The sequence below is a fragment of the Salvelinus alpinus genome, chromosome 10 (assembly GCF_045679555.1).
Source record: "Salvelinus alpinus chromosome 10, SLU_Salpinus.1, whole genome shotgun sequence".
In the NCBI taxonomy this organism is placed as follows: Eukaryota; Metazoa; Chordata; class Actinopteri; order Salmoniformes; family Salmonidae; genus Salvelinus; species Salvelinus alpinus.
The window spans coordinates 43,937,069-43,965,024 of NC_092095.1; the positions used below are offsets into that span (position 1 = coordinate 43,937,069).

Genomic DNA, 27,956 nt, shown 5'->3' on the forward strand with positions numbered 1-27,956 from the left:
AATCTAACTGCTAAACTATTTATCTGTACATGGAATTGTATTTGTGTTATTTAAAAACTATTTATTTCTAATCTCTACAAGAAAATTCCACGGAAACTATCTGGTGTTTGGAGACATTTCACTGCATCTAATGTGGAAGGAAAAAGCTGTGTACATTTGCAAATACTGTGCCAAATCATATGTGAAGAATGCAACAAAGATGCAGAATCATCTGGCCAAGTGCATAAAGTTTCCTCAGCGCTCACAACAAGCAACCTCTGACAAAAGTCCCTTTACTTCTATTCAAGGTGAAAATGATGAATCTGGCACCTTATCGATAGCAACAGCTCATGGTCCTCCTGGAATCAGAAGTTTTTTTTGACTCAATGGAGGAACGTAGTCAGAGAAATGCTGATGAATGTCTTGCTCGAGCTGTGTATGCAACTGGTTCACCTCTGATGCTCACATGCAATGTGTATTGGAAGAGATTTCTGAATGTTCTTCACACAGCATACACCCCTCCAACCAGACATGCTTTATCTACTCATTTGCTGGATGCAGAGTTCAACAGAGTTCAAGTGAAGGTCAAGCAAATCATAGAGTAAGCAGACTGTATTGCAATCTTCTCTGGTGGGTGTTTGAATGTTCGTGGGCAAGGAAAAATTAACCACGTCATCTCCACCCCTCAACCAGTATTCATCAAGAGCACAGACACACGGGACAACAGACACAACGTTCTCTACATTGCAGATGAGCTGAAGGCAGTCATCAATGACCTTAGACCACAGAAGGTATTTTCACTGGTGACAGACAATGCTGCGAACATGAAGGTTGCTTGGTCTTAAGCGGAGAAGTTCTACCCTCACATCACACCCATTGGCTGTGCTGCTCATGCATTGAATCTGCTCCTCAGGGACATCATGGCACTGAAAACAATGGATACACTCTACAAGAGAGGCAAGGAAATGGTTAGGTATGTGAAGGGTCATCAAGTTATTGCAGCAATCTACCTCACCAAGCAAAGCGAGAAGAATAAGAGCACCACATTGAAGCTGCCCAGCAACACCCATAGGGGTGGTGTTGTCATCATGTTTGACAGTCTCCTGGAGGGGAAGGAGTCTCTCCAAGAAATGGCCATATCACAGTCTGCCGATATGGACAGCCCCATCTCCCATGGGAGAGAGTGGTAAGCAGCCTCCATCATCCTCCAAATCCCACCAACATCAGCCGCCTCAGAGCGCAACTGGTCCTTGTTTGGGAACACACACACTAAAGCACGCAACAGGCTGATCAATACAAGGGTTGAAAAATTGGTGGCCACCCGGGCAAATTTGAGGCTTTTTGAGCCTGACAACGAGCCATCCTTAACAAGGTTGGAAAGTGACAGTAAAGATGAGGCCTCAGAGTCTGATGTTCAAGAGGTGGACATTGAGGAGATCCAAAGAGAAGACATGGAAGCCTGAGAGGAAGACAACCAAAGCTTTCGTTTCTAGACTATCAGTTTACTATCAGTATGTTGAAAACGTTTTTGGGAGACGCGATGGATCATTTTGGGGATCATTCAATATTCCCTTTCTTTTGTTGTTCAGTGAAATCATCCCATGTGAAGAGTCAACTCATTTAACTAAAGTTCAATTCATAACTAAATAGTTTTTAAAATTTCTATTGGAAGGATTTCATCATTTGCAACTATGTCTACTTATGATAAGGTAAAAGGTTTATGTTTCTGTCTCCATATGATATGGTAAATATATCTGTCACGGATCCCTCCGGAACTTTCATTATGCACACCTGGCCCCTATTCCCACTGATTGTATTTGTATACATGTGCAAATTGGTTTCCATTGGGTGGTCGATTATTGTTACTATGTCCGTTGATGGGTGTGAGTACCTGTGCTGTGTGTTTTGGCTTTCGTGCCATTGTGGATTGCGCAGATGATTACGGGTTTCGTCCCGTGTGTTAATCATTGTGCGTGTGTGTTATTTATTCAAAGTATTCCTCACTTTTTGTTTGGGGTTCAATCCTGTGTTTTGTTACGTGTTTGTTTGGTCTTCATCCCTGTGCCTTTACACGGCACGCCGTAATTTGGGTGCAATAAAAAAAAATATTACACATTCCTGCGCTTGTCTCCTGAATCATTTATACCATCTTGACAATATCCAATGCAAAAAACATCTACATTTAAATGGTATTAATATTAATTTGCATATATTTCCGTTAATTCCCGTTAATTTCCATATATTCCCCAAGGAAAGTTTCCACCTCTGAATATTCCCCAAAATGTTCAACCCTAACTGGGACCAACAGTGGAGGTTGTTTGGGGTTGAGGGAGGAAGAGGGAGGAAGAGGAGAAGTTGAGGTCAGCAACCTCATAATATGGGCATTGTGACAACATGGGCAAACACAGAGGCTGTGACCCAAATGGCATCCTATTCCCTATAAAGTGCACTACTTTTGACCATATCCCACAGACACAGAGAAGTAGAAAACAGCCGGGTGTTTGAAAGGTCATCCCTATAGAATGACAATTGAGCTTGGCAGACATAACTCAAAGTCTTTATTTCTAAACTAAATGTGCACTGGCTCTCCTGTGAAATCAACTGGTCTAAATGGGTTAGTGTGCCTCGGAATGTCCAGAGACAAGACCGCATCGTCACCTCAACAGAGCCTCACGTAGCCTGGTGTATACGGTAGGGATAGAGAAGAAGGGAGGGAAGGAGAGAGAGCGGGGAGACAGGGGGGAGAGAAGAGGAGGTTTGGGAGAAGCAGCCAGGACACTCTATGGTACTCTGATAGGATTATAATTTATGATTTGTCGGGAAAGTGACAGTGGTAATAACAACACGATGAGGAACAGTTTCTGCACGCAAAGAGAATTGGAACCAGAACCCAGAGGATGGTTCCAGAACAGAACAAGCCGTAATTGCTAGCAGGACCACATCAACGACTGGGAAGCGAGTGAGAGAGAAAGAGAGAGAGAGCAGGCTAGCAGGACCACATCAACAGAACTGACGGGAAGAGAATCGTCTGGACCTTCAGAACAAAGAATGGAAAAGAAGTTGTCCCTTTAACCCGAATGAATCATATAACATGTACAGAGATATATTTCACTAGACCCAAACAGGAGAACATAGTTACAGTACAACCCAAAATATTTATGACATGATGCCTAAAAAATTATATAAATCCATGATACACTGCTACAGTGCACTATAGCACCACAAACAAGACAATGTCAACAACAGGAACATATAGGGACCACAGGGTTTTAAACAATTGCACTCTTAAGTATTGCAATCTATACATTACCTCCATGACATGCTAGCTCACAGACTGAGGAAAGAGGGGAGATGTAGGCTACTGTATTGAGAGAGAACAGGACATATTGGCAAGCAAAGCACAGGGCGGGGTCTGTGGGACATGACCACACACTCCAGTCTCTCACTACTGTTAGGGTCTGAAACATGGGGTCTTAACTGCTAGCTACTGTATAGCTTGGGGCGGAGGGACAGTGTCTGGAACAGCTACTGCATGGCAGGGGGCGAGGGACAAGCTGCGCAGGGGGATAGATCTATGAAAAGGACTGAGGGGGACAGATGATGTCTCACCTAAGTGGTATCCGTTTAAATAGAGGCCAGAGCCACAGAACCAACCGTCATCCTCTGGCGATGGAGAGGAGACAGAACGAGAGAGAGTGAAGAGCATGGTAGCCAGAAGAGAAGAACAGGAGTTAGAGAGCAACAGGCATAACAGATCACAAACCGAGCCAGCTGGCCTACCCATCGACACAGACTCACTGAACATGGTTAACAGCACAGCCCAGTACCATAGAGGGAAGAGAGACAAATACACAGACATACAGGTAGGTCAAACACATCATCAGACTACATTTCACCTTTCCCACTGAATAAGATAGATATTCAGTAATACATAATTTTATATCATATATTCATGGCCCATATAGAACAATGTACATGAGAGAGAGAGTCTGGTTCTGCGGCTAGCTATGGCATGGCCCTGCTATGGCATCATACATAGCATGAAGCTATGCTGAACCAAAGGGGGGGTTACAAGCAGCTACAGTCAGCTATGCGTGTGAAGGGATAAGCCTCTATCTCTGGCTCGGTTAAATTATGTCTGTTTTAATGAAAGTGAGTAAGTAAAAGAGGAAGATTCGGTAAGATTTGCTCTGCACAGCAAAGACAATAACCTTAAGCTCATCTTGGTTTCCTCGGAGCAGGAGTATTTAACAGAGAAATTGACAGACACCCGATGTTCCTCTTTACAACCGTTTCGGTTAACATGAGAAGACAGGCGAACACAAACAGTGGGATATGGGGGGGATCGGGAGATGAGAGGAATGCAGAGGAGGTGAGCTTGCCGAGCTCCCCCCATCCCTAACACGCTACGATAAATATGCGTCCCAAATGGCACCCTACTCCCTAAGTAGTGCACTTCTTTTGACCAGCTGAGGGAATTACAAAGGGAATAGGTTTCCATTTGGGATGCAGATACAGACACACGGCAATGTAATGTCAACAGGCTGATCAGAAAATGTCAGGTCTCATTGTTGAGGTGCTGGCTAGGTCCCTAGCCAATGAGCTGCTATGTATCTATGAGTCAGTCTAAGTGAGCAGCAGTTAGTCTGACAAGCAGTACCTTGTATTTCCTCAGCTTCGAAAGGCGCTGCGAAAGCAAGAGATAAAAGTGAGATATTAAATAGGAGTGGTATAAGCAAAAGGGAAGAGTAGAATGGAAAAGAGACACCTACCAAACTCAATCGCTATATCGTCTAGAAAAGCAAAGAAGCAATAGAAACAAAGAAACAACATATGGTTCAAATATTAAATTAATAAAATAAAAGACATGTTGTCTGTTGTTAATTGTGAGGACACCACAGGAAGAACACATTGTCTGCAAATGGCACCCTATCCCATACAGTGCACTACTTTTGACCAGAGCCCTATGGGCCCTGCTCAAAAGTATTGCACTTTGTGAATGGGTTATCATTTGGGACAAATCCATTGACCTCTGATGAGTTGGGAAAAACATTTATACTTGATAAAAATTGAGGCACAGTATCTGGAGCGTTCAGGAAAACTCCACATGAAAACATGTTCAACATCATTCATGACTCTTCAATTGAGACTCATCCAACTATGCTTTGGTCTCTAGTGACACAGACCATAGACATAAACAGAAGCTGTGCCCGAAATGGCACCTTATTGCATATATAGTGCACTACCTTTGACCATGGGGCTTTAGTCAAAAGTAGCACACTTAGGGCTGTGGTCCAGAGAAAGTATATGGAGTCATTTGGGACACGCAGAGTATTTATCTCTAGTGATACAGACACTGTCCTGTGTGGCAGCATCACTTAACCCAACAACCCAAGCCGGTGCAGGCCCATGCAACCACATAGCAGTCTGGTGAAGCCACAGCACAGCAGTGACGAGATGCTCCGTGGTGGCTTGGGAAGAGAAGAGGGTTGTGTCCCAAATGGAACCCTAATACAGACACTGTCCTGTGTGGCAGCATCACTTAACCCAACAACCCAAGCCGATGCAGGCCCATGCAACCACATAGCAGTCTGGTGAGGGCACAGCACAGCAGTGACGAGATGCTCCGTGGTGGCTTGGGAAGAGAAGAGGGTTGTGTCCCAAATGGAACCCTAATATATATGGGCTCTGTTCAAAAGTAGTGCACTTTCTAGGGAATAGGGTACGATTTGGGAACAAACCCGAGAAGAGGGAAGGTCATACATCCAGACCCCAGCCTCTGCACACTGAGGGGAATATTTGAAGCCACTTAAAAAGCTTCCTTCCCTTCATGTGGTCCCAATTCCAGCAAACAGGGTTAAATCAAAACATACAGGACTGCATCTATGAGAGCCTCGAGCTCACCTTACAGCGGACCGCTATTCCCAGAGCGCACTGCAGAGCGGGCAGATGTTGCATCACGCTACAAGGTAATGGCTAGCCATAACAACAGTCAGGAATGATCACGGAAAAGAATGGAGTTGTTTCTCGAACCGGCGGTTAGGAGGTTAGGATACACGCTAAAAGCTTCTCGTGGTGAAGGGTTGTTTTTAAGTGGGATAGGGTAATGTGAATGATAAGCCTTTATCTGACATCTTGTTTCACATGTTAGTGTGTGTTCACAGCAATGTTCTCTCCGATGCTGCCTCCTCCTATTGTAATGTGACATCTTAAGTAAAACCAGCTTCTGAAGAGACTGAAGAGAGAGACCAGAGAACAGTGGCTGAGAAAGAGAGTGTGGTGAAAGAGGGAGGAAAAAGGAATGAGAGTATATGAGAGGGAAGTAGAGAATGTGCGTGACAGTGATATCTATCGACCTTCAAAGCTAACTGAACTCATTACACTGTGCCCCTACTTTCATCTCCTGGCTATCTGCACACAATGAGGAAAGTTGAAGTAATAGTTTAGTAGCAACTATTTATTCCTCTGCATTCTTCGACCGATGGAAAACCATGTGATAACGTCACGCAGGATGAAGTATTGACAGGGAAAATCAGAGAACGAAGAGCATGGTAGCTACTAGCAAGACAGCGGTAGCCGGCAAAAATCTTCAAGGGACTTTTATATTTTGGTCCTCCAGACCTACATTTTGTGAGCAGTAGTCTGTCTACTCTAGAGACGAGAGAGTAAGAAAGTAGTGCTGGTATTGTCGTTACACGCCGGGGCCTGCTGTGACAGTACAGCCTATCATTTACTGAGAAGTCGAGCCATCATGGCCGCCCACGCTGCATGAGGTTATAGCGCTTGCAGTGCAGTCAGACTGTCACTGGACGCCCCAAGGCACCCCACGGAGCCAGAGGGACACACAGAGAGAGAGGATTGGAATCACATGTCACAGAGCTCCACAATGAAACCTCACCAGAAGGGTGACAGAGGGGTGAGATGGAGGGGGGAAGATGGATAAATAAAAGGGGAGAGGGGGACATTGCCTCACATCTGGCCTCTATGGTGTCTCTGTGGTTGGATTCTGTGGCTGGGGGGGAGAAAACTCTGACAGGGGAAGGCCTGGGTTGGTGGATGCTATGCTACTGCAGGAGCTGTGTGCTCCAAGAAACAGAGACAGAGTACCAGTCAAAAGTTTGGACAAACCTACTCATTCAAGGGTTTTTATTTATTTTTACTATTTTCTACATTGTAGAATAATAGTCAAGACATCAAAACTATAAATAACACATGGAATCATGTAGTTACCAAAAAAGTGTTAAACAAATATATATTTTATATTTGAGATTCTTCAAAGTAGCCACCCTTTGCCTTGATGACAGCTTTGCACACTCTCGCATTCTCTTAACCAGCTTCACCTGGAATGCTTTCCCCACAGTTATGAAGGAGTTCCCACATATGCTGAGCACTTGTTGGCTGCTTTTACTTCACTCTGCAGTCCAACTCATCCCAAACCATCTCAATTGGGTTGAGGTCAGGTGATTGTGAAGGCCAGGTCATCAGATGCAGCACTCCATCACTCTTCTTCTTGGTCAAATAGCCCTTACACAGCCTGGAGGTGTGTTGGGTAATTGTCCTGTTGAAAAAAAAAATATAGTCCCACTAAGCGCAAACCAGATGGGATGGCATATCGCTGCAGAACGCTGTGGTAGCCATGCTGGTTAAGTGTGCCTTGAATTCTAAATAAATCACTGACAGTGTCACCAGCAAAGCACCCCCACACCATCACACCTCCTCCATGCTTCACGGTGGGAACCACACATGTAAAGATCATCCATTCACCTACTCTCACAAAGACAAGGCGGTTGGAAACAAAAATCGCAAATTTGTACTCATCAGATAAAAGGACAGATTCCCACCGGTCTAACGTCCATTGCTCGTGTTTCCTGGCCCAAGCAAGTCTCTTCTTCTTATTAGTAGTGGTTTCTTTGCAGCAATTCGACCATGAAAGCCTGATTCACGCAGTCTCCTCTGAACAGTTGATGTTGAGAAGTGTCTGTTATTTGAACACTGTGAAGCATTTATTTGGGCTGAAATTTCTGAGGCAGGTAACTCTGCTGCAGAGGATGAGTTCATTAGAGGAAACTCTGGGTCTTGCTTTGCTGTGGCGGTCCTCATGAGAGCCAGTTTCCTCATAGCGATTGATGGTTGTTGCGACTGCACTTGAAGAAACTTTAAATGTTCTTGAAATCTTCCGGATTGACTGACCTTCATGTCTTAAAGTAATGATGGTCTGTCATTTCTCTTTGCTTATTGGACCTGTTCTTGCTATACTATTGACTTGGTCTTTTACCAAATAGGGCTATCTTCTGTACCAACCCTACCTTGTCACAACACAACTGATTGGCTCAAACGGATTAAGAAGGAAAGAAATTCCACAAATTAACTTTTAACAAGGCCCACCTGTTAATTCAAATTAATTCCAGTTGACTACCTCATGAAGCTGGTTGAGAGAATGCCAAGAATGTGAAAAGTTGTCATCAAGGCAAAGAGTGGCTACTTTGAAGAATCTCAAATATATTTTGATTTGTTGGACACTTTTTTTGGTTACTACAGGGCAGGGATTCCCAATACAGGCCATGCATCAGTTCAGCACTGTCCTATACTGCAGATGTCTTCTCTCCTCACGCAGTGCGCTCTTTACCTGGCCACTGACCCACTCATTCAGTCTCTCCCTCACTCCTTCACTCTGTCCCTCTCTCCAGCTCCCTGTCTCTCTCCACCTCTCTCTCTCTCTGTCCCTCTCTCTCTCTGTCTCTCCCCCTCCCTCTCTCCATCTTCCTCCTCCTTGGCAGTGAGACTCATCTCTCAGCTATCCCCTTACCGGTGAAGAGGCTGTGGAATGACCCCCAGTCAACACGCTCTGAATGGCTCTGAGTTATGGGCTGATGTCACTCTGCCTGGAGGCCAACACACAGATGGAGATGGCCTTCCCTCCTTCCTTCCCTCCCTTGAACAAACTCAACCTTTTTATGGTCAGGATGAGACCGGGCGGAATTTTCCAGATGACATGAAATTAGATAGTTTTCATACGTCGGGACGACAGAGATCGGAACGACGGCGGTTAGATAGATTGTGTACAGTCTTGCCATAACCGCCGGTAACGAGGGGAGCTGGTTTGCATTTGAACCTTTGAGCTCCTCTGCCTCTAATCTGTTTATGATTGCGTTTCAGAATGAACGTTAATGATGAGTGTCTATCCAGAAATGTATACGCACAGAGACGAATAACTAACACACTGTGTTATGAGTTGTTCTGATGTTGACGGTTTTATTATTTTATTATTTATGTGTAATACTAAAACTTGGAGCAGCTAGTTGTGAGGCCATTCAAAACACTGTCAAGTGTTGTCTCTAATACACATTATCGAGACAACCCTCATGGCTGAAATTAAACTGAGTTTCAACGGGATTCAACTGTTCTTGAACTCCTCTGTCTGTGACCATTTCAGTTGAGACTTTAAATAGTTATACACATTTGAATTGAGATTTGAAATAGTTTCATGGGCACTTAGTAGTATTCCATTTAAAAATGGTTAAATCTTTCAGCAGTTAAGAGAAAGTGAGGGTGTGTCTGATGAGACAACAGTAACCTGTGGAGGGAGAGAGACAGAGAAGGCCTCAAGGTGAGCTATAAGTGCACCCACGTTTTTGGCAGCTAGGCTAGCGCTCCTAACTACTATACAGTCAGACAGGGGAGTGATTACATGTCAAAAGTATGGAGAGACGTGGCGTGCTATAATAATGTATGGCGAGACGAGCTATAGGGGATTCGCATGTGAGAGACATGCTATAGTAAAATCGCTCAGTAAGCTGTCAGGCTGTCAAGCCTCTGTCAAGCCTCTGTCAAGCCTCTGTCAAGCCTCTGTCAAGCCTCTGTCAGACTGGAGGAGAGTTTGGGTAGTGGAGAAAGAAGAGGGAATGAGATGATGGATAAAGGAGAGGATGGGTATAGGAGATTAGGAGAGGGTAGAGGAGAGTAGGAGAGGGTAGATGAGAGTAGAAGAGGGTAGAGGAGAGTAGGAGAGGGTAGAGGAGAGTAGGAGAGGGTAGAGGAGAGTAGGAGAGGGTAGAGGAGAGTAGGAGAGGGTAGAGGAGAGTAGGAGAGGGTAGAGGAGAGTAGGAGAGGGTAGAGGAGAGGATGGGTATAGGAGATTAGGAGAGGGTAGAGGAGAGGATGGGTATAGGAGATTAGGAGAGGGTAGAGGAGATTAGGAGAGGGTAGAGGAGAGTAGGAGAGGGTAGAGGAGAGTAGGAGAGGGTAGAGGAGAGTAGGAGAGGGTAGAGGAGAGTAGGAGAGGGTAGAGGAGACGATGCGTAGAGGAGAAATAGGAGAGGGAATGAGATGGATAGAGGATAAAGAGAAGAACAGCAGACTGGAAGAAAGTCAGAGGGACATGATTCAAGGTTTGGGTAATGATGGAGGGACGAAAGATGAGTGAGGGAGGAAGGGGAGACAAAGGGAGGGAGGGAGAGGTATCAAAACCAGCCTAGACTAGCCACCATGAAATTCAGGAAAAAATACTTTAACCAAACTATGTTTAGCAACTAAGGCTAAAGCTTTTTATTACCAAATGTTTTAAGGCATAAATCTACATTATTCCAGCATAGGGTACATCTTAGAAGGAGAATGAGACTATTTATAAGGCCTACATGGACACGGTTAAGTGAAGCTAGATAGGCCGTTTCAGTCCAAGATCAATATTGTTCCAGCCAATGGAGACAGCTCCTGTTCCTGGGCTGGAAACACTAAGATCCCCGGACCCCTGGCACGCACAAACACACGTATGTACACACACGTTCACGTGCACACATAAATGCATGCACGCATGTCTGCACACACATCTCCCTCTGTAACAGCAGGTATCTTTGGTATCTTTCAAATAGCTAATGCTTTATGACTGTCCAGAGCCAAACAGGGCTGACTGAACTAGAGCCTGGTCTAAACCAGAGGAACTCGCCCTCCCCTCCTCCTGACCTGGCTACCGACAGTCCATAGGGTCACATACTCTCTCTCTTCTCTTTCTTTCTCACACTCTCTCCATATGTCTCTCTCTCTCTCACCTCCTGCCTTTTTATCTTTCTCTCTCTTTGACTCTCCCTTTCTCTCTGGCTCCCCCTTTCATTCCCCACAATGCTTCCTGTCTCTCTTGTTCGGTTTCCGTTGACCCTTTCCCCTCCGTTTCCAGATTTTCTACTACCCTTTCTCTTACCCCTTCTCTCTGGCTCCCCCTATCTTCACTACCTCTTCTGTGTTATGTCATACTCTACGCTGCCTCAGAGAGGGTTGGTGTTGGGTAGCTAAACATAAGTAGACATGGCTCCTATACAGTGCAAACAATATGTCCAGTAACTCCTACAGAGTACAGTGAGTACAGTAGAGTATGTGAGTGTAGAGTAGTAGAGAACAGCTCCCAGCTCATACATCAAAACCTGACAATGTCCCAAATGGCACCCTATTCTCTTTGCACTACGTTTGACAATGGCCCATAGGGAACATGGGGCATAGAGTGCCATTGGGGACCCTATTACCTTTATACTGAACCCATAAGACTTGGGTCAAAAGAAGTGCACTATTTAGGGAATAGGGTGCCATTTGGGACACATACACAGGTATTTCATACTACTACTGCTGCGCGTGCGTAAAGCTGTGGCGGTCATGACATTTTGTCAGCCGGTGATTGTCAAGCAAATAACTGCCGGTCTCACAGTAATTGACCATTAACATAAACACATTTAGCATCTCCTGGCTTCCATGTATAGCCTACAAGCCACTGACGCAGACCTTTGGAACATCTACATTTTAGTCTACTAAATCTATTTAATAAAGCCTACACCATCAAAATACATTTCACCATTATCAAAAATGACTGCAATTGTGATTATGCATGTAATGCTTTATTATAAAAGTGAATCTTTATGGTGGAAATTATCTTCCCCAAAATTGAAACTCCGGTTGTAAAGTGGATTAATGTGCTTCATTTTAAGAAGTTATTTGGCCACTTTAGTTGTGATACAAACCTTATCAAAACACATAGGCCTATGGGCTAGGCTATATGGGTTGTGTGACTATGATTTGAAAAAGTCACAAAAAAAGGCAAGCGCTGTTTCTTTCCTTACTGCAAACAAGCTGGGCATCATTTACAAGTGTCAATATACTGTATCATTCACAGGTGAGAGGCTAATACTGTCACCCATCAGACTATTCTTAATTGAATCTTGTCTTTACATATAGTAAATAATATATGTGTGAAATTAGTTTTCATTTAGAATGGACCATTATCATGCATCTGTCACGGAACAGGGAACATGTAATCTATGCACTTAAATAGCGAATGGAGGACGCTTTTCCCGTCGTTCATTTTCATGCCAGCCAGGTAGACTATACTCCTGATGTAAAGAGAAGCAATGTGCTTAATATTAGGAAAGTTGAGAAATAAATATAGTAGGCCGAGCCTATAGAAAGCTGATGGGAACCTCCTCTTTTTAATAGAGGCCATTACTCTGTTTTCTCACACAATATCATAGCCTATAGAAATGTTGTGCAACATGAGCTCATGGGCTCTCATGAAGTATTTGATTATATTTTCGATTACATTTGCATTGATGTCAGAGTGATTAGAGGGACTATAGAGTGCTGAGTACCAGGCAGTTTGCAAGTTTGGTAGGCTACTAATGCCCATCAGCAGCATCAGAGCTTGGAGAAGCCTAGTTATATACACTAGTTATATTAGACTATTTTATACATGGACTCTGTATGTGCTACCAGACCAGATCCAAACCAGCAGCATCTGCTCATATGTTTAGTAACCAGATGAATAATATTATATGTTACGGTAAAGAACCTGTTTGCTCCTTGGCTTTACTACTGGATATGTGTCAGACGTGGAGATTGACAGAACACACAGAGAGATCGAAAGAGAGAGAGAGAGATGGAGGGAGGTATCGAGGCCGCATGACGAAAAGGTGGAGAGAGGGAACAGAGAAAAGGAATAAACACCTCCTCGCCTGAGAGGCAGTGTGTACACACAGTACTAGACACACACTTTGACACGCACACACAGATTGACTTGCCTGAGAGGAACTGTGTACACACACTCTGACAAGCTAGGTCTGGGGCTGCATAGGGAAATAAACACCTCAGGACAGACATAGTTGGTTTCTGTCTAAAGTGTTAATTACCTTGTAATTACCTGTTAATCACTTCACTGTTAATATTGTAAAGTGTCATAATAACAGTGTTATTACAGCACCAGGTAAGTGTGTGTGGCTATTAGTGAGTTAACATGTGAAATAGTGAAGTGTTGAGGCCTCTGTCTGTTCCAGCCGCTTGTTTCCTAGCTAAGTCCTGTCAGTCTGTGTGTGTTGTCGTAAGACTGCCTGGCCGGCGGTTTCAGGGAGTCTGTGTGTGTGTGTGTGTGTGTGTGTGTGTGTGTGTGTGTGTGTGTGTGTGTGTGTGTGTGTGTGTGTGTGTGTGTGTGTGTGTGTGTGTGTGTGTGTGTGTGTGTGTGTGTGTGTGTGTGTGTGTGTGTGTGTGTGTGTGTGTGTGTGTGTGTGTGTGTGTGTGTGTGTGTGTGTGTGTGTGTGTGTGTGTGTGTGTGTGTGTGTGTGTGTGTGTGTGTGTGTGTGTGTGTGTGTGTGTGTGTGTGTGTGTGTGTGTGTGTGTGTGTGTGTGTGTGTGTGTGTGTGTGTGTGTGTGTGTGTGTGTGTGTGTGTGTGTGTGTGTGTGTGTGTGTGTGTGTGTGTGTGTGTGTGTGTGTGTGTGTGTGTGTGTGTGTGTGTGTGTGTGTGTGTGTGTGTGTGTGTGTGTGTGTGTGTGTGTGTGTGTGTGTGTGTGTGTGTGTGTGTGTGTGTGTGTGTGTGTGTGTGTGTGTGTGTGTGTGTGTGTGTGTGTGTGTGTGTGTGTGTGTGTGTGTGTGTGTGTGTGTGTGTGTGTGTGTGTGTGTGTGTGTGTGTGTGTGTGTGTGTGTGTGTGTGTGTGTGTGTGTGTGTGTGTGTGTGTGTGTGTGTGTGTGTGTGTGTGTGTGTGTGTGTGTGTGTGTGTGTGTGTGTGTGTGTGTGTGTGTGTGTGTGTGTGTGTGTGTGTGTGTGTGTGTGTGTGTGTGTGTGTGTGTGTGTGTGTGTGTGTGTGTGTGTGTGTGTGTGTGTGTGTGTGTGTGTGTGTGTGTGTGTGTGTGTGTGTGTGTGTGTGTGTGTGTGTGTGTGTGTGTGTGTGTGTGTGTGTGTGTGTGTGTGTGTGTGTGTGTGTGTGTGTGTGTGTGTGTGTGTGTGTGTGTGTGTGTGTGTGTGTGTGTGTGTGTGTGTGTGTGTGTGTGTGTGTGTGTGTGTGTGTGTGTGTGTGTGTGTGTGTGTGTGTGTGTGTGTGTGTGTGTGTGTGTGTGTGTGTGTGTGTGTGTGTGTGTGTGTGTGTGTGTGTGTGTGTGTGTGTGTGTGTGTGTGTGTGTGTGTGTGTGTGTGTGTGTGTGTGTGTGTGTGTGTGTGTGTGTGTGTGTGTGTGTGTGTGTGTGTGTGTGTGTGTGTGTGTGTGTGTGTGTGTGTGTGTGTGTGTGTGTGTGTGTGTGTGTGTGTGTGTGTGTGTGTGTGTGTGTGTGTGTGTGTGTGTGTGTGTGTGTGTGTGTGTGTGTGTGTGTGTGTGTGTGTGTGTGTGTGTGTGTGTGTGTGTGTGTGTGTGTGTGTGTGTGTGTGTGTGTGTGTGTGTGTGTGTGTGTGTGTGTGTGTGTGTGTGTGTGTGTGTGTGTGTGTGTGTGTGTGTGTGTGTGTGTGTGTGTGTGTGTGTGTGTGTGTGTGTGTGTGTGTGTGTGTGTGTGTGTGTGTGTGTGTGTGTGTGTGTGTGTGTGTGTGTGTGTGTGTGTGTGTGTGTGTGTGTGTGTGTTGCAGTCTTGAGGCAGAAGGACCACATGTTCCCACACAGTAAAACATGTTAATGTGTAAACCAGAGCGGTGCTCAGCTAGCGGGTGGTTAATTTACAGCTCTGAGAATGAGCCCCTATCACATCCTCACATACAGTCGATTTCCTATCGGTTCATTAATTCTTCATTAAACCTTGCAGAGCAGCACTTATAGTGGATAGGGAGAGGTTTTCCAGAGGGCAGACCCAAATATACAACATATCAACACAGAGAGAGGGAGGGTGCGAGGGAGCAAGCCAGACACAACATTTCCCTAGATGAGCACCAGCATTGCAGCCTTGGAGCGTTTCAGAGTGTAGGGCTTACACCTGATCGTTAATCAATCATAAACATATGAGCCTAGTGGACCAGTCTCGTGTCAGCTATCCCCATGTGCTCCCTGTCAGGTATGCTGAAGGCCCTCACTAAGGCACCTGTTCTGTTCCACTGAGGGAGTGACTGGCTAGTGGCAGGATATATATGCATAGATGATATCTGGGTGTGCTTGTGTGTGTGGCTGTGATACATTCTTACATGATCTTCTGTTGGAGATCTTCTGGGCCTGAAAAACATGGGCGGCGGGCTGACGCAGTGCAAATCTCCTAGAAGAGAAGAAGAAGAGAGGAGAGGAAAGAGGAGAGAGACAGAGAGGAGAGGGAGAAGAAGCACAATAAAACCATCAGCTTTCACAGCCGCACTGGGATTAATAAACACTTTCTGCTATGATACCCAGAAACATTCTTAAATATCCATTCCGTTCATGCTTTAGGACAAAAAAGAGAGAGAAAAAGAAAAGGAAGAAGAAGCAGAAGAGAGAGAGAGAGGGAGAAAAAGAGAGAGGAGGGAGAGAGAAAGAGGGAGAGAGAGAGAGGTGGGATAAGAAAGTACAAAAAACACAATGCCTGCTATTGAAAAAGCTGCTCGTCGGTCGCCAAGAAACTGCCCCAGCCCTCCAGCCCTGTGTTGCACATCAGCAGCCATCTAAGCACGCCACTGTGCGATTTTCCATCCACTCCCCTTCCAAAGTGGATCAGTACCAGTGCTATCATTTTCTGTCATTACTCATTTCGGGCCAGACGTGCGCGGAAATCCAAAGTATTTTGGCAGTGTGAGGCCAGGCGAAAGAAAGGGAAGAAAAAGTCAAATGGAGAGAGGAATGGAAGGGGGAAAGGAAAGAGAGAGAGGGAAAAAGTAATTCCTTTCATTGTGACGGCAGTGAAACACTAGGGCTGGGCTTGTAATGAGGGTGGCAGACAGACAGGCATATAGAAAGGCTTTACCCTGGCCTCTGGCTGAGAAAAGGGGAGAGTGGCCAGGGGGGAAAGGTGGAGAGGAGAGGAAGACAGGGAGTTGGGGGGGGGGGGGGGGGGCTTGTAGTAGGGTGCCAGGCAGACAGGGGGTTATGGGGGGGGGGTGAGGAGGATAAGGGGTTATGGGGGAGAGGTGGAGTTGAAGTACATAGTTTAGGGGGTGTAGAGGAGCTGTCTGACCCGTAGCTCACATCTCCTGGAACAGTTAGAAGGGCACAAGGCTGGGGGAGAGGGTGACAGGAGGGAGAGGGGGTCGGGGGTAGGTAGTTAGGATCTGTCTAGGTAGCTCACTCACCTCTCCTGGAACTGTTTGGAGGGTATGAGGCCGGCGCGGGGGTTGACATGGCTGTCTTGTTTGGCCTGCCACCAGGTTGCATCATCTTGGCTCATGATCTGAAGGATATCTCCCCTCTTGAAGGTCAGGCCCGCCTCCTTACACGGGATGGCTTTGTCCTCCGCTGGTTCGTAGTCAAACAGTGTCTTCACAAACATCTGGAGAGAGATGAGAGGAAGGGAGATGGAGGGGGGGTTGAGAGAGGGAGAGAGGAAGGGAGAAGGGAGGCGAGAGCGAGAGGGGGGTGGAGAAAGAGCGAGAGAGAGAGGGGAAGGTGGAGAGAGGGGGGAGAGGGAGAGAGGACAAGAGAGAGAGACAGGTGGTGGAGAGACAAAGAAAGACAGAAAAAACATGACAGCAGTTACCTTTCCACACTCCAGCGTCTCCTCTCCCGCTAGTCGGCGTAGCGACATCAAGGTAGGCCGTCGCTACAGCCATGTGAGCTTATCCCGGCTTCGGAACCAGAACAGACGCCCTTCACTGTCGCTTAACGTGATTGGCCAGGAAAGGTCTATGCAATCAGGAGTCTATTACCTGCAACCATTGGCCCAGGCCTCTATTGGTTATTCCATCAATATGGCCGGCGTCCCAAATGGCATCCTATTCCCTACATAGTCCACTTCTTTGACCAGGGCAGATAGAGCTCTGGTGAAAAAATAGTGCACTATATAGGGAAATGGGGGGAGGAACACCCCTAAAGACTAAAGTCTTTCAGCCGTCTCCGAGCGTGGCGAGACATTAACATCGACTGAGTCAGAGCCTCCAAATGTGACTCCTGCTTCGTTCCACTTGGTGATTTGGGCTGATTCGCAGGTCAAATTAACATCAGTAATCTTTCCCTACTGAACAGGGAAAAAAAGTTTTTTCCGAGATGGGCTAATTTATCTTGGCAGTCAGGGGAGGCAGGGACACACCTTGTCATCAACACAACAGAGCTAAGACCTGAGAGAGGCACATCTTTAACTTTATAGTGAAAACAACTCACTACATCCTCACTCAAAGACGCTACAGGAGTGTCACAGTAAATTACAAGTCCTTAGCCACTGGTGAGCATGTGCATAGAACAAGAGAGAGGAGAGAGAGAAAGCGTGAGAGAGAGAAAGAGAGAGAGAGAGACAGAGAGAGAGACAGAGAGAGAGAAAGAGAGAGAGCGAGACAGACAGAGACAGAGAGACAGACAGACAGACAGACAGACAGACAGACAGACAGACAGACAGACAGACAGACAGACAGAGAGAGAGAGAGAGAGAGAGAGAGAGAGAGAGAGAGAGAGAGAGAGAGAGAGAGAGAGAGAGAGAGAGAGAGAGAGAGAGAGAGAGAGAGAGAGAAAGAGAGAGAGAGAGAGAGAGAGACAGAGAGAGAGAGAGGGTGATAAAGAGGACAAAGTCTCTGCTCGTCTCTGCATGTGCCAGGGTGGAGTGCTTTGTTGCCATGTAGTGAAATTATGTTTCAGATGGGGACCTTTTGTTTGGGTCTGGCTAAACAGCCCTAGAGCATAATAAACCAATTACATCCTTGCTGAAAGCTCCCGGTTGTCTCTCCCTCTCCCCTTGTCCATCTTTCGTTCTTTTACAGTTATACACATGTGTACCCAATTAGCCCACACTTCAATATATTTATAGTAGCCCAGGAAAAATAGTAAACTAGCTCTTCGCAGAGGGGAGGCTGAAGTTCTGGCACCGATACACAGGTTTAGATTGATGTCTGAAATGGACATATTAAAACCATTAAAGTATGACAGAGAGTACAACCCCCCTCCAATCCACCCCCACATACATGCATACATGCACACATGTACCCTGTGTTCTGACAAATGATATTCCAGCTTGTGTTTTGACCTGAGCCCCCTACTCTCCCTAGCCCCCTTCTGTTATTGATAAATGTCTATGAAAGACTATACATCACTACTATGAGTTGGAGAATACAGGATACAGCCAGACGGTGGATTTAAAACACCCACCTAACATTACAAGCAACTACATTTACAGTACACATACACCTACAGCCACAACAGAAACCCAGACACAAGCAACCATATCACATTCTACAGATCAGTTCAACACAAGTTTTTCTGAGTCAATTTGTTGATGGTTGCTTAATTGATATGTGTCCAGCAATGTAAAATATGACTTACATTTGATTCCTTAATTTAAAAAAACGAATACACGTGTGAACACCAAAAGTAGTTTTTTCCCAACTTATTTTAGAAAAAATAGTGAATCTTGCAACTGGAGCACACACTTGACGCTCTGGCCGATGATTTGATTACCTCTGGATAACATGAAAACAGCCTAACCAGCTCTGCTGGCAACAATTTCATTACGCTTTTTTGCCAACGTTTACTGACACCGGCCATATTCAACGGGTGTTATACACTTTAGCTTAAGACATGTAGCTAGCTAGCTAGCTACAGACCACTCATTATCTTAGCCAATCATGGCTAGTGGGAAGGTTGCTCGCGTTTTCTGCGGCTTAACCAACAAGGCTTGTAATTTAGCAATTGTATTGTCAAGGACCCATTAAAGGACTATGCCAGTTCTGGACTTACTAGATTTTATTTATTTTATTTATTTTTATTTAACCTTTATTTAACCAGGTAGGCAAATTGAGAACACGTTCTCATTTACAATTGCGACCTGGCCAAGATAAAGCAAAGCAGTTCGACACATACAACAACACATAGTTACACATGGAGTAAAACAACATATAGTCAATAATACAGTGAAAAAAAAAAAAAATAAGTCTATATACAATGTGAGCAAGTGAGGTGAGATAAGGGAGGTGAAGGCAAACAAATATATGTATAAATAAATAAAAATATAAAAGGCCATGGAGGCGAAGTGAGTACAACACAGCACGTAAAATAAAAACTAAAAAAACAATGGAATGGTTGGTTTGCGGTGGAAGAAAGTGCAAAGTAGAGACAGAAATAAAGGGGTGCAAAGGAGCAAAATAAATTAATAAATAAATACAGTAGGTAAAGAGGTAGTTGTTTGGGCTAAATTGTAGATGGGTTATATACAGGTGCAGTAATCTATGAGCTGCTCTGACAGCTGGTGCTTAAAGCTAGTGAGGGAGATAGGTGTTTCCAGTTTCAGAGATTTTTGTAGTTCGTTCCAGTCATTGGCAGCAGAGAACTGGAAGGAGAGGCGTCCAAAGGAAGAATTGGTTTTGGGGGTGACTAGAGAGATATACCTGCTGGAGCGCGTGCTACAGGTAGGTGCTGCTATGGTGACCAGCGAGCTGAGATAAGGGGGGACTTTACCTAGCAGGGTCTTGTAGATGACCTGGAACCAGTGGGTTTGGCGACGAGTATGAAGCGAGGGCCAGCCAACGAGAGTGTACAGGTCGCAGTGGTGGGTAGTATATGGGGCTTTGGTGACAAAACGGATGGCACTGTGATAGACTGCATCCAATTTATTGAGTAGGGTTTTGGAGGCTATTTTGTAAATGACATCACCGAAGTCGAGGATTGGTAGGATGGTCAGTTTTACAAGGGTATGTTTGGCAGCATGAGTAAAGGATGCTTTGTTGCGGAATAGGAAGCCAATTCTAGATTTGACTTTGGATAGGAGATGTTTGATGTGAGTCTGGAAGGAGAGTTTGCAGTCTAACCAGACACCTAGGTATTTGTAGGTGTCCACATATTCTAAGTCAGAGCCGTCCAAAGTAGTGATGTTGGACAGGCGGGCAGGAGCAGGCAGCGATCGGTTGAAGAGCATGCATTTGGTTTTACTTGTATTTAAGAGCAGTTGGAGGCCACGGAAGGAGAGTTGTATGGCATTGAAGCTCGCCTGGAGGGTTGTTAACACAGTGTCAAAAGAAGGGCCAGAAGTATACAGAATAGTGTCGTCTGCGTAGAGGTGGATCAGAGAATCACCAGCAGCAAGAGCGACATCATTGATGTAAACAGAGAAGAGAGTCGGTCCAAGAATTGAACCCTGTGGCACCCCCATAGAGACTGCCAGAGGCCTGGACAACAGACCTAGTTTACACATCTAGTTTACACATCTAGTTTTTCTGGATCTATGTCAAGTAATGCAAGGGGAAAAAATGGCACAGCAGTCATTTTGGGAGGGGGTGTGGATGACCACACACCATAGCAGTCATCCTTTTTACAGATTTACAGACACGTTTGTTATTAAGGCATATGAAAGAGCATTTCTGCCAAAAAACACATTTTGATAATAAAAATATATATTTTTTAAATGTTCAAATGGCTCTCCTGTGAAGTCGTGACTTGCAAAATACACCTAGTTTCCTGAAACGGGTCACATATAGTGCCTCATGGGCCCTGGTCAAAAGTAGTGCGCTATAGGCACTATATAGGGAATAAGGTATCATCTGGGATGCAGACTAAGACTCCAGAACTAGAGGCAGTAAGCAGCTAGAGAGGACCTCTCAGTCCACTCACACAAGGTCTGAAATAGCACCAAATTTCCTCTATTGTCACCCACCACCACGTGTCTCCCATCTCCCCCCTGTGTATTTATACCTGCGCTTTCTGTTTGCCTGTTGCCAGTTTGTCTGGTCCCATCAAGTCCTACCAGCGTGTTCCCGTGTTTCCTGTGCTCTAGTTTTTGTTTTTCCTAGTTTTCCCAGTTCTGACCTTTCTGCCTGCCTGCCGTCCTGTACCTGCCTGACTCTGATTTGGATTACGACTCTTTGCCTGGCTTGACTTACCTTTGCCTGCCCCTTGTACTATAATAAACTCTGAGTCTCATAATATCCGCCTCCTATGTCTGCATCTGGGTCTTAGCCTGAGCCTTGGTAATGTGCACTGGCCATGACTGACTCAGCAGACTTGGACAAGATCCGCAACGCTGTCTCTTCCCAAGGAGCCACCATTGGAAGACACAAGGAGTTACTGCAAAGCCTTATGGAAGGACTCCATACCCTGGCAGAACACCATGACCATGCATTCAATACATTGCTGGAGCAATTCTGCAGATTCTCTATTAGGCAGCAAGCCACTCTCCCGGAGTGGGGTCCGTCCTGTCCCAACGTTCTGCCCAGGACCAAAAGCTGCACCCCTGCAGGGTCTTACCCCTGCTGAGAGGAACTATGATGTGGGAAATCGAGAACTCCTCGCCTCAAGATGGAATTGGAGGAGTGAAGGCACTGGTTGGAGGGTGCGGAAACACCCATTCTTAGTGTGGACTGACCATAACAACCTGGAATATCTTTGCACCACCAAGCGCCTCAACTCTAGGCAAGCTCGTTGGGAACTGTTATTCCCCCGTTTCAATTTCACTCTCTCCTACCGCCCAGGGTCCAAGAATGTGAAGCCTGGCGCACTCCCACATTTGTATAGCCCCGCTGCTACTCCGTCTGACCCCGAGACCATCCTCCCTACCTCCTGTCTAGCGGCTGCACTCACCTGGGGTAAAGAGAGCCTGGTCCGTAAGGCACAGTGGGGCTATACAAACGTGGGGGATTCCGGCTAACCGGATGTTTGTCCCCAGTCCTGGAATGGTCACATTCCTCGAAACTGACCTGCCATCCAGGCACCCGTCGGACACTGGTTCCTGATGTCTCTGCATTTGTCGCCGCCTGCACTGTGTGTGCACAAAATAAGAATCTGCGGAAGGCTTCGGCCGGCCTTCTTCAACCACTCCCTGTTCCTCCCATATATTCCTGGGCTTTGTTACTGGTCTTCCTACGTCAGATGGCAACACCACGATTCTGACGGTGGTGGATAGGATATTTCTAAAGCCGCCCATTTTATTCCTCTTCCCAAGTTACCCTCAGCCAAGGATATGGCTCAGCTCATGGTGCAGCACATCTTCCGGATCCATGGACTTCCGGTCGACATGGTGTTCGATCATGGTCCTCAGTTCTCGTCTCGGTTCTGGAAGGCATTCTGCACCCTCATTGGATCATCAGCCAGCCTGTACTCTGGTCCTTGAAAGGGCCGTTTCATCGGCCCTTTCACCTTCTCTAAAATCCTTAGCCCCTCTGCTGTTCATCTTCTGTTGCCCCGCACCCTCCGTATACACCCAGCTTTTCATGTGTCCAGGATTAAACCTCTGTCTCACAGCTCTTTGTCTTTGTATAATAAAAATTATAATATTATATATAAAGGTCCCACAGTTAACAGTGGGTGTCAGAGCAAAAACCAAGGTATGAAGTCCAAGAAATTGTCCAGAGAGCAAGAAAGGGTCCAAAACAATTCTGCAGCATTGAAGGACCCCAAGAACACATTGGCCTCCATCATTCTAAAATGTAAGATTTTTGAACCAACAAGACTCTTCTTAGAGCTGGCCGCCCGGCCAAACTGAGCAATCGGGGGAGAAAGACCTTGGTCAGGGAGGTGACCAAGAACCTGATGGTCACTCTGACAGAGCTGGAGATGGAAGAACCTGCTCCAGAGCGCTCAAGACCGCAGACTGGGGCAAAGGTTCACCTTACAACAAGACAACGACCTGAAGCACACAGCCAAGACAACGCAGGAGTGGCTCCTGGGCCTTGAGTGGCCCAGCCAGGGCCTGAGCTTGAACCCGATTGAACATCGCTGGAGAGACCTCAAAATAGCTGTGCAGCAACGCTCCCCATGCAACCTGACAAAGCTTGAGAGGATCAGCAGGGAAGAATGGGAGAAACTCCCCAAATACAGGTGTGCCAAGCACAAGAAGACTTGAGAAGAAGACTTGAGTCTGTAATCGCTGCCAAAGGTGCATCAACAAAGTACTGAGTAAAGGGTCTGAATACTTATGCAAATGTGATAGTTCAAAATGTTCTAAAAACCTCTTTTTGCTTTGTCATTATGGGGTATTGTTGGTAGATTGATGAGGGAAAAAACAATTGAAAACAATTTAGAATAAGGCTGTAACATAAAAAAAATGAGGAAAAAGGGGTCTGAATACTTTCCGAATGCACTGTAAGCCCTGTTCAAAATCAAGACACCCTATTCCCTAAATATTTTATTACTTTTGACCAGAGCCCTATGTGCCCTGGTCAAAAGGAGTGCACTAAATAGAGAATAGGATGCCACTTTGGACTCAAACCATGTGTGTAACCCCATCAGCATAATGAGTACGGCAGGACAGCAGTAGGACCTTACCTTGGGCTCCTTGCTCGGCGCCTCCTCTTTGATACCTGGTATTATTTTAAACGTAATGGCCCCTTGAGACTGGGCCTGAAACACAGACAGGAGATAGACAGATAGAGAGAGAGGGAGAAAGAGAAAGACATAGAAAGAACCAGAGAGAGAGAGAGAGAGAGCGAGGAAAAAATAAAGACCCAATGAGAGAGCTTTAAAATGAATAGCTGTTTTATTTTTCAACAATAGAGGGCCATTCGGATAGGATGACTGTTGGGAGTGGATCAGAGGGAAGAGGAGAGCCAAGAGGACTGCTTTTAACAGTCTACCAGTTCCAAACTATCTTTCTCTTTCCTCTCCAGCTCCATCTCCCCAGAGCTGATCTGAGGACTGTGGCAGTGTGTGTGTGTGCGTGTGGTTGGAGGGACTACAAAGACCCCTACAGGAACCCCCTCCCTGCATGTATCGTCCAGGGGGACTATGTGGCGCAACATGTCCCAAACAGAGGCCTGCTCCTGGGCCTGCTGGTTCAGAAGGGGCAGCCAGAGTTTAGCCTAGCCATTAACTCATAGAGGAATCAAAGGGACATGGCTGACCAGTGAGGATGAGTTAGGAGGAGAGAGTCCTGCCACTACAAACAAGACTGTAAATCTCTATAGCCATGGGGCCAAAACACAACTATAAACAGCAGGTCAATGATAGCACACACACACAAGCATTGACTAACACACACACGCAAGCACGTACACACGCGCACACACACCAGAATGCGGAGGATTTCATCAGGCTTCTTGTCATCCACAGGAATCCCGTTCACTTCCCTCAGCTCGTCCCCTACATGGATCAGACCTGGAACAGGGACAAGACAAGGGAGAGTGAGAGAGACCCATATTTATGTTTAGTTATTTTCCCCTTTGTAACTATTTGCACATTGTTATAACACTGTACATAGCCAAAATATGACATTTGAAATGTCTCTATTCCTCTGAAACGTTTGTGAGTGTAATGTTTTCTGTTTATTTCACTTCTGTTTATTATCTATTTCACTTGCTTTGGCAAGGTAAACATATGTTTCCCATGCCAATAAAGCCCTTTGAATTGAATTGAGAGAGAGAGGAAGGAGACAACAAGTCAAGAAGACACAGACATATATCACAGAGTGCATACATACACAGCTATACACATAATAGCAAATACTGACCTACCTAATAGAAATCCTTTGGAAGTTAATATCAGGCTAAACAATACATAAGTATTAAACTGAGTATAATGTATGTGTGAGGCTGTATTGCTTTAGTCGCACACATTTCGGGGGGTTGTTCTCTGCTCTCCAGCAGTGTGTCGTTCTCCTTCATGGTGGTATTAGTGATTATTGGGCTTGGCAAATCACCCCTACATATCAATTTCACACTGTGAGATCCCTACAGGGCACGAATACACTTTACATTACACACTGATTACAGGGGGCACAACAGAGAGAGAAAGAGCGATAGAGAGAGAGGGTGGGGGAAGAGACAGGGAGCGATCGTAGAGAGAAAGAGAGACAAAGAAGAAGGAGAGAGAGAACTTACCACTTCTGTCTGCAGCTCCACCTCTCATGATCCTGGCAACAAGGATGGCTCCTGTGTGCTCATCACACTTTATTGTGGCTCCCTGTGTTACACACACACACACACACACACACACACACACACACACACACACACACACACACACACACACACACACACACACACACACACACACACACACACACACACACACACACACACACACACACACACACACACACACACACACACACACACAGTGGGGAGGAAAAAAGGAGACAGATTCCGTATTATATGATGTTACACGTGTACCACTACACAGAAATTCCATCATCAACGTCCAACAAACATTTTCTGGTCAACCATCTCTTCTAACATGATACGGTTTCCAACCCCAACCCCACTTCAATCTACCACACTGAGGTGAATCTCATCACTGGTTGACATGAAGGCCATAGCACAGGCTGTAAAGTACAGCTGGCCATTTTCAGTAAAAATCTTTCCTGGAATAGACATCCATCTTGGGCCCCTGTCTGCCAGGACTAGCCAATGACTGAGAGAGAGGTGATCTCCCAGAAGGTAGCTAGCCCTCAATCCTTTACGCAGCAGCAAGCATTCATCCAGACACTCACTCTCTCTCCCTCTCTGTAGCATTGTGCATGCCCCGCCCACCTGAGGATCTGTCTTTTACAGCCATCTATTTCTGTGTTTGAGGGGTACAGAATCCACTTAGTACTGAAATCTCGCTGGATTGATTGCTTTCATTGTACTCCTGCAACTCTTTCATACTCTTGCTTGTGCCTGTTGTTTTCTTCCCGTTAACGTTACAACTGCGGAAATGTTTGTAATGACCTGTCAAACACACCCCGGTATTGGCTGAAATGGGTTCAATGGAATACATTATAAGAACGCTTGTTCAGGGATTTAACTCGTCATCGACACTTGTATCACAAGAAAGGGAATAAATATTACTTTATTTGAATGGGTGTTCATTTTTTGTGGAATTGAGGGATAATTGAATACAGTTGAAATGTTTACAAATTAGATGCGCTGAAATGAAAGGAACTTCCGAAAATGAACACATTATAGTGATGTCTGATCTCGCAAACAATGTAAAATATGTATAGTGTGAGGGAAAAATTTGGTATTCACCTTATTTGTTAGATATGTAACAATTATTTATTTAACAAACAGTAAGATATTTCTGTCCTTCTCATTGTGTGTTTTATGGTCTCCACTCTAGCACCCTGCAGCTAGTCTGGGTGTTGAGGACATGGGTTCTACTAGAGATCGCTTGAAGCTGACAATTGATTGATGTTGGGGATAAAAACCTAAAAGCTAGCATTCTATAGACAAGATGTGGTGTGTGTGACTCGAGATAGTGAGAGCCTGGAAGAGTTGAGAACAATGCCTCATTGTGTCATCTTCCTGGCATCTGGAAAACTAAGTAAAAGACCATCCTGTGTAGATGACCAAGGTGGCTTATGGGAAGGTTAGAAATGACTGACTAAGCAATCTTGGTATCAGCTATATAAAAACTGTGCATCGTCTGTAAAGGCTAGACTCTCAGCCTAACAGTCAGTCAAGACTGTTGGGCTGATGGTCTCATTATTGCAATAATTAATCGATATTAAATAAAGATGATTGTTTGAAGAAATGACCAAGTCTCTCTCAGTACTGAATTTCCACGGCAATAGATAGGTGTAATCAGAGCCAAGCGTGTTGATTTCTATTCAAAGGTTATCCTGCTATTGGCACACTTGTTGAAATATGCAACAGAATGTGACAACAACAGTAATTAATGAGGCAGCCTGAGTCTAGACAGCGCACGTGAGTGCAGGTAGGCCTAGACAGAGCAAGTTTTTGGAGGTTTCAGCCCTGTTTCAAGACTTTGTTAATCTATTCATATTTGCAAATACGCTGAGTGTGTTTATGCAAATGAGGCACCCAATTTTGATGACCGTACGCCTCTCTCTCTCCAGACACCCTGTGTTTTCAATCTCTCGCTCTCCAGTTTTCAGTGTCGTCTTAACCCAATAGCTGAGACACAAGACACAGAGGGCAGGGGGAGACAGGGGATAGAGATATACAGTTTCCTTTTCCATTTCAACTGACAGTGTTCAGTTCAGCTAGTGATGTGTTTACCAGGGCTTCTCTCTCTCTCACACTTTAGCCATGCTGAGAGAAAACAACATATCGGCAGAGTGCCGGATGGCAGTTCGACGGTGGCAGACAGCGAGACGGCGAAATGTTTCGAATCCGAGCACAGCATCGAGTGTCATCACCGCCATCACCATTGCTTCGCCATCCGACCGGACCGAGCCAAGCCAGACGGGTAACGGGTCCGCAGACGTGTAGTCTAGACACATAGTTTGTTGCGAAACAGAAACACGTCATCCCTCTCTTTCTTCCTCTCTCTCTCCTACCTGTTATTCACATCATCTTTATGACTGTTATTGTTTCTCTAAAGGAAGAGCCTCCTCACTTCTTCACTGTGTGGATGTGCTTTATTTCAATCTGTCTAACTGTCTAACCAACTGCCATTTCGTTGTAACCTACTGCCACTAGGGCCTAGCCAGGAACACTCAGCGACAACTAGCCTACGTCAATGACGAGTTGATGGTCCACCACAATTATTTCTTGTTTGTTTTTCCTGGGTATACCGACCTATAGTACATCCACAGGTCCAATAGGCAGGACTGTCATGGCTGACGAGAAGCATGATAGATCACAGGGCAGGAAGGTTTCAGAGACCCTGTGTGCCTCGCCTCCCAAATGGCTCCCTATTACCTATTTAGTGCACTACTTTTGACCAGGGCCCACCCATAGGACTCATAGGTCAAAACTGGTCAAAAGTAGTGCACCACATAT

The 27,956-nt window shown here is 45.5% G+C and overlaps 1 protein-coding gene across 4 annotated transcripts in view; it reads right to left on the reverse strand.

Moving 5' to 3' along the window:
- The window catches only part of LOC139532080 (MAGUK p55 subfamily member 7-like), a 255,470-nt gene that overhangs the window by 63,134 nt on the left and 164,380 nt on the right, over window positions 1–27,956 (reverse strand). For 3 of the 4 annotated variants that reach the window (XM_071329210.1, XM_071329212.1, XM_071329213.1), the window contains 5 exons: window positions 25,107–25,188; window positions 24,299–24,384; window positions 23,557–23,631; window positions 16,455–16,651; window positions 15,384–15,451 (listed from right to left, as the gene is read on the reverse strand). In XM_071329210.1, the coding sequence (XP_071185311.1) occupies window positions 15,384–15,451; window positions 16,455–16,651; window positions 23,557–23,631; window positions 24,299–24,384; window positions 25,107–25,188 (508 nt within the window). The remainder of the gene's footprint in view (window positions 1–15,383; window positions 15,452–16,454; window positions 16,652–23,556; window positions 23,632–24,298; window positions 24,385–25,106; window positions 25,189–27,956) is intronic. The other variant, XM_071329214.1, reaches the window with a different exon arrangement.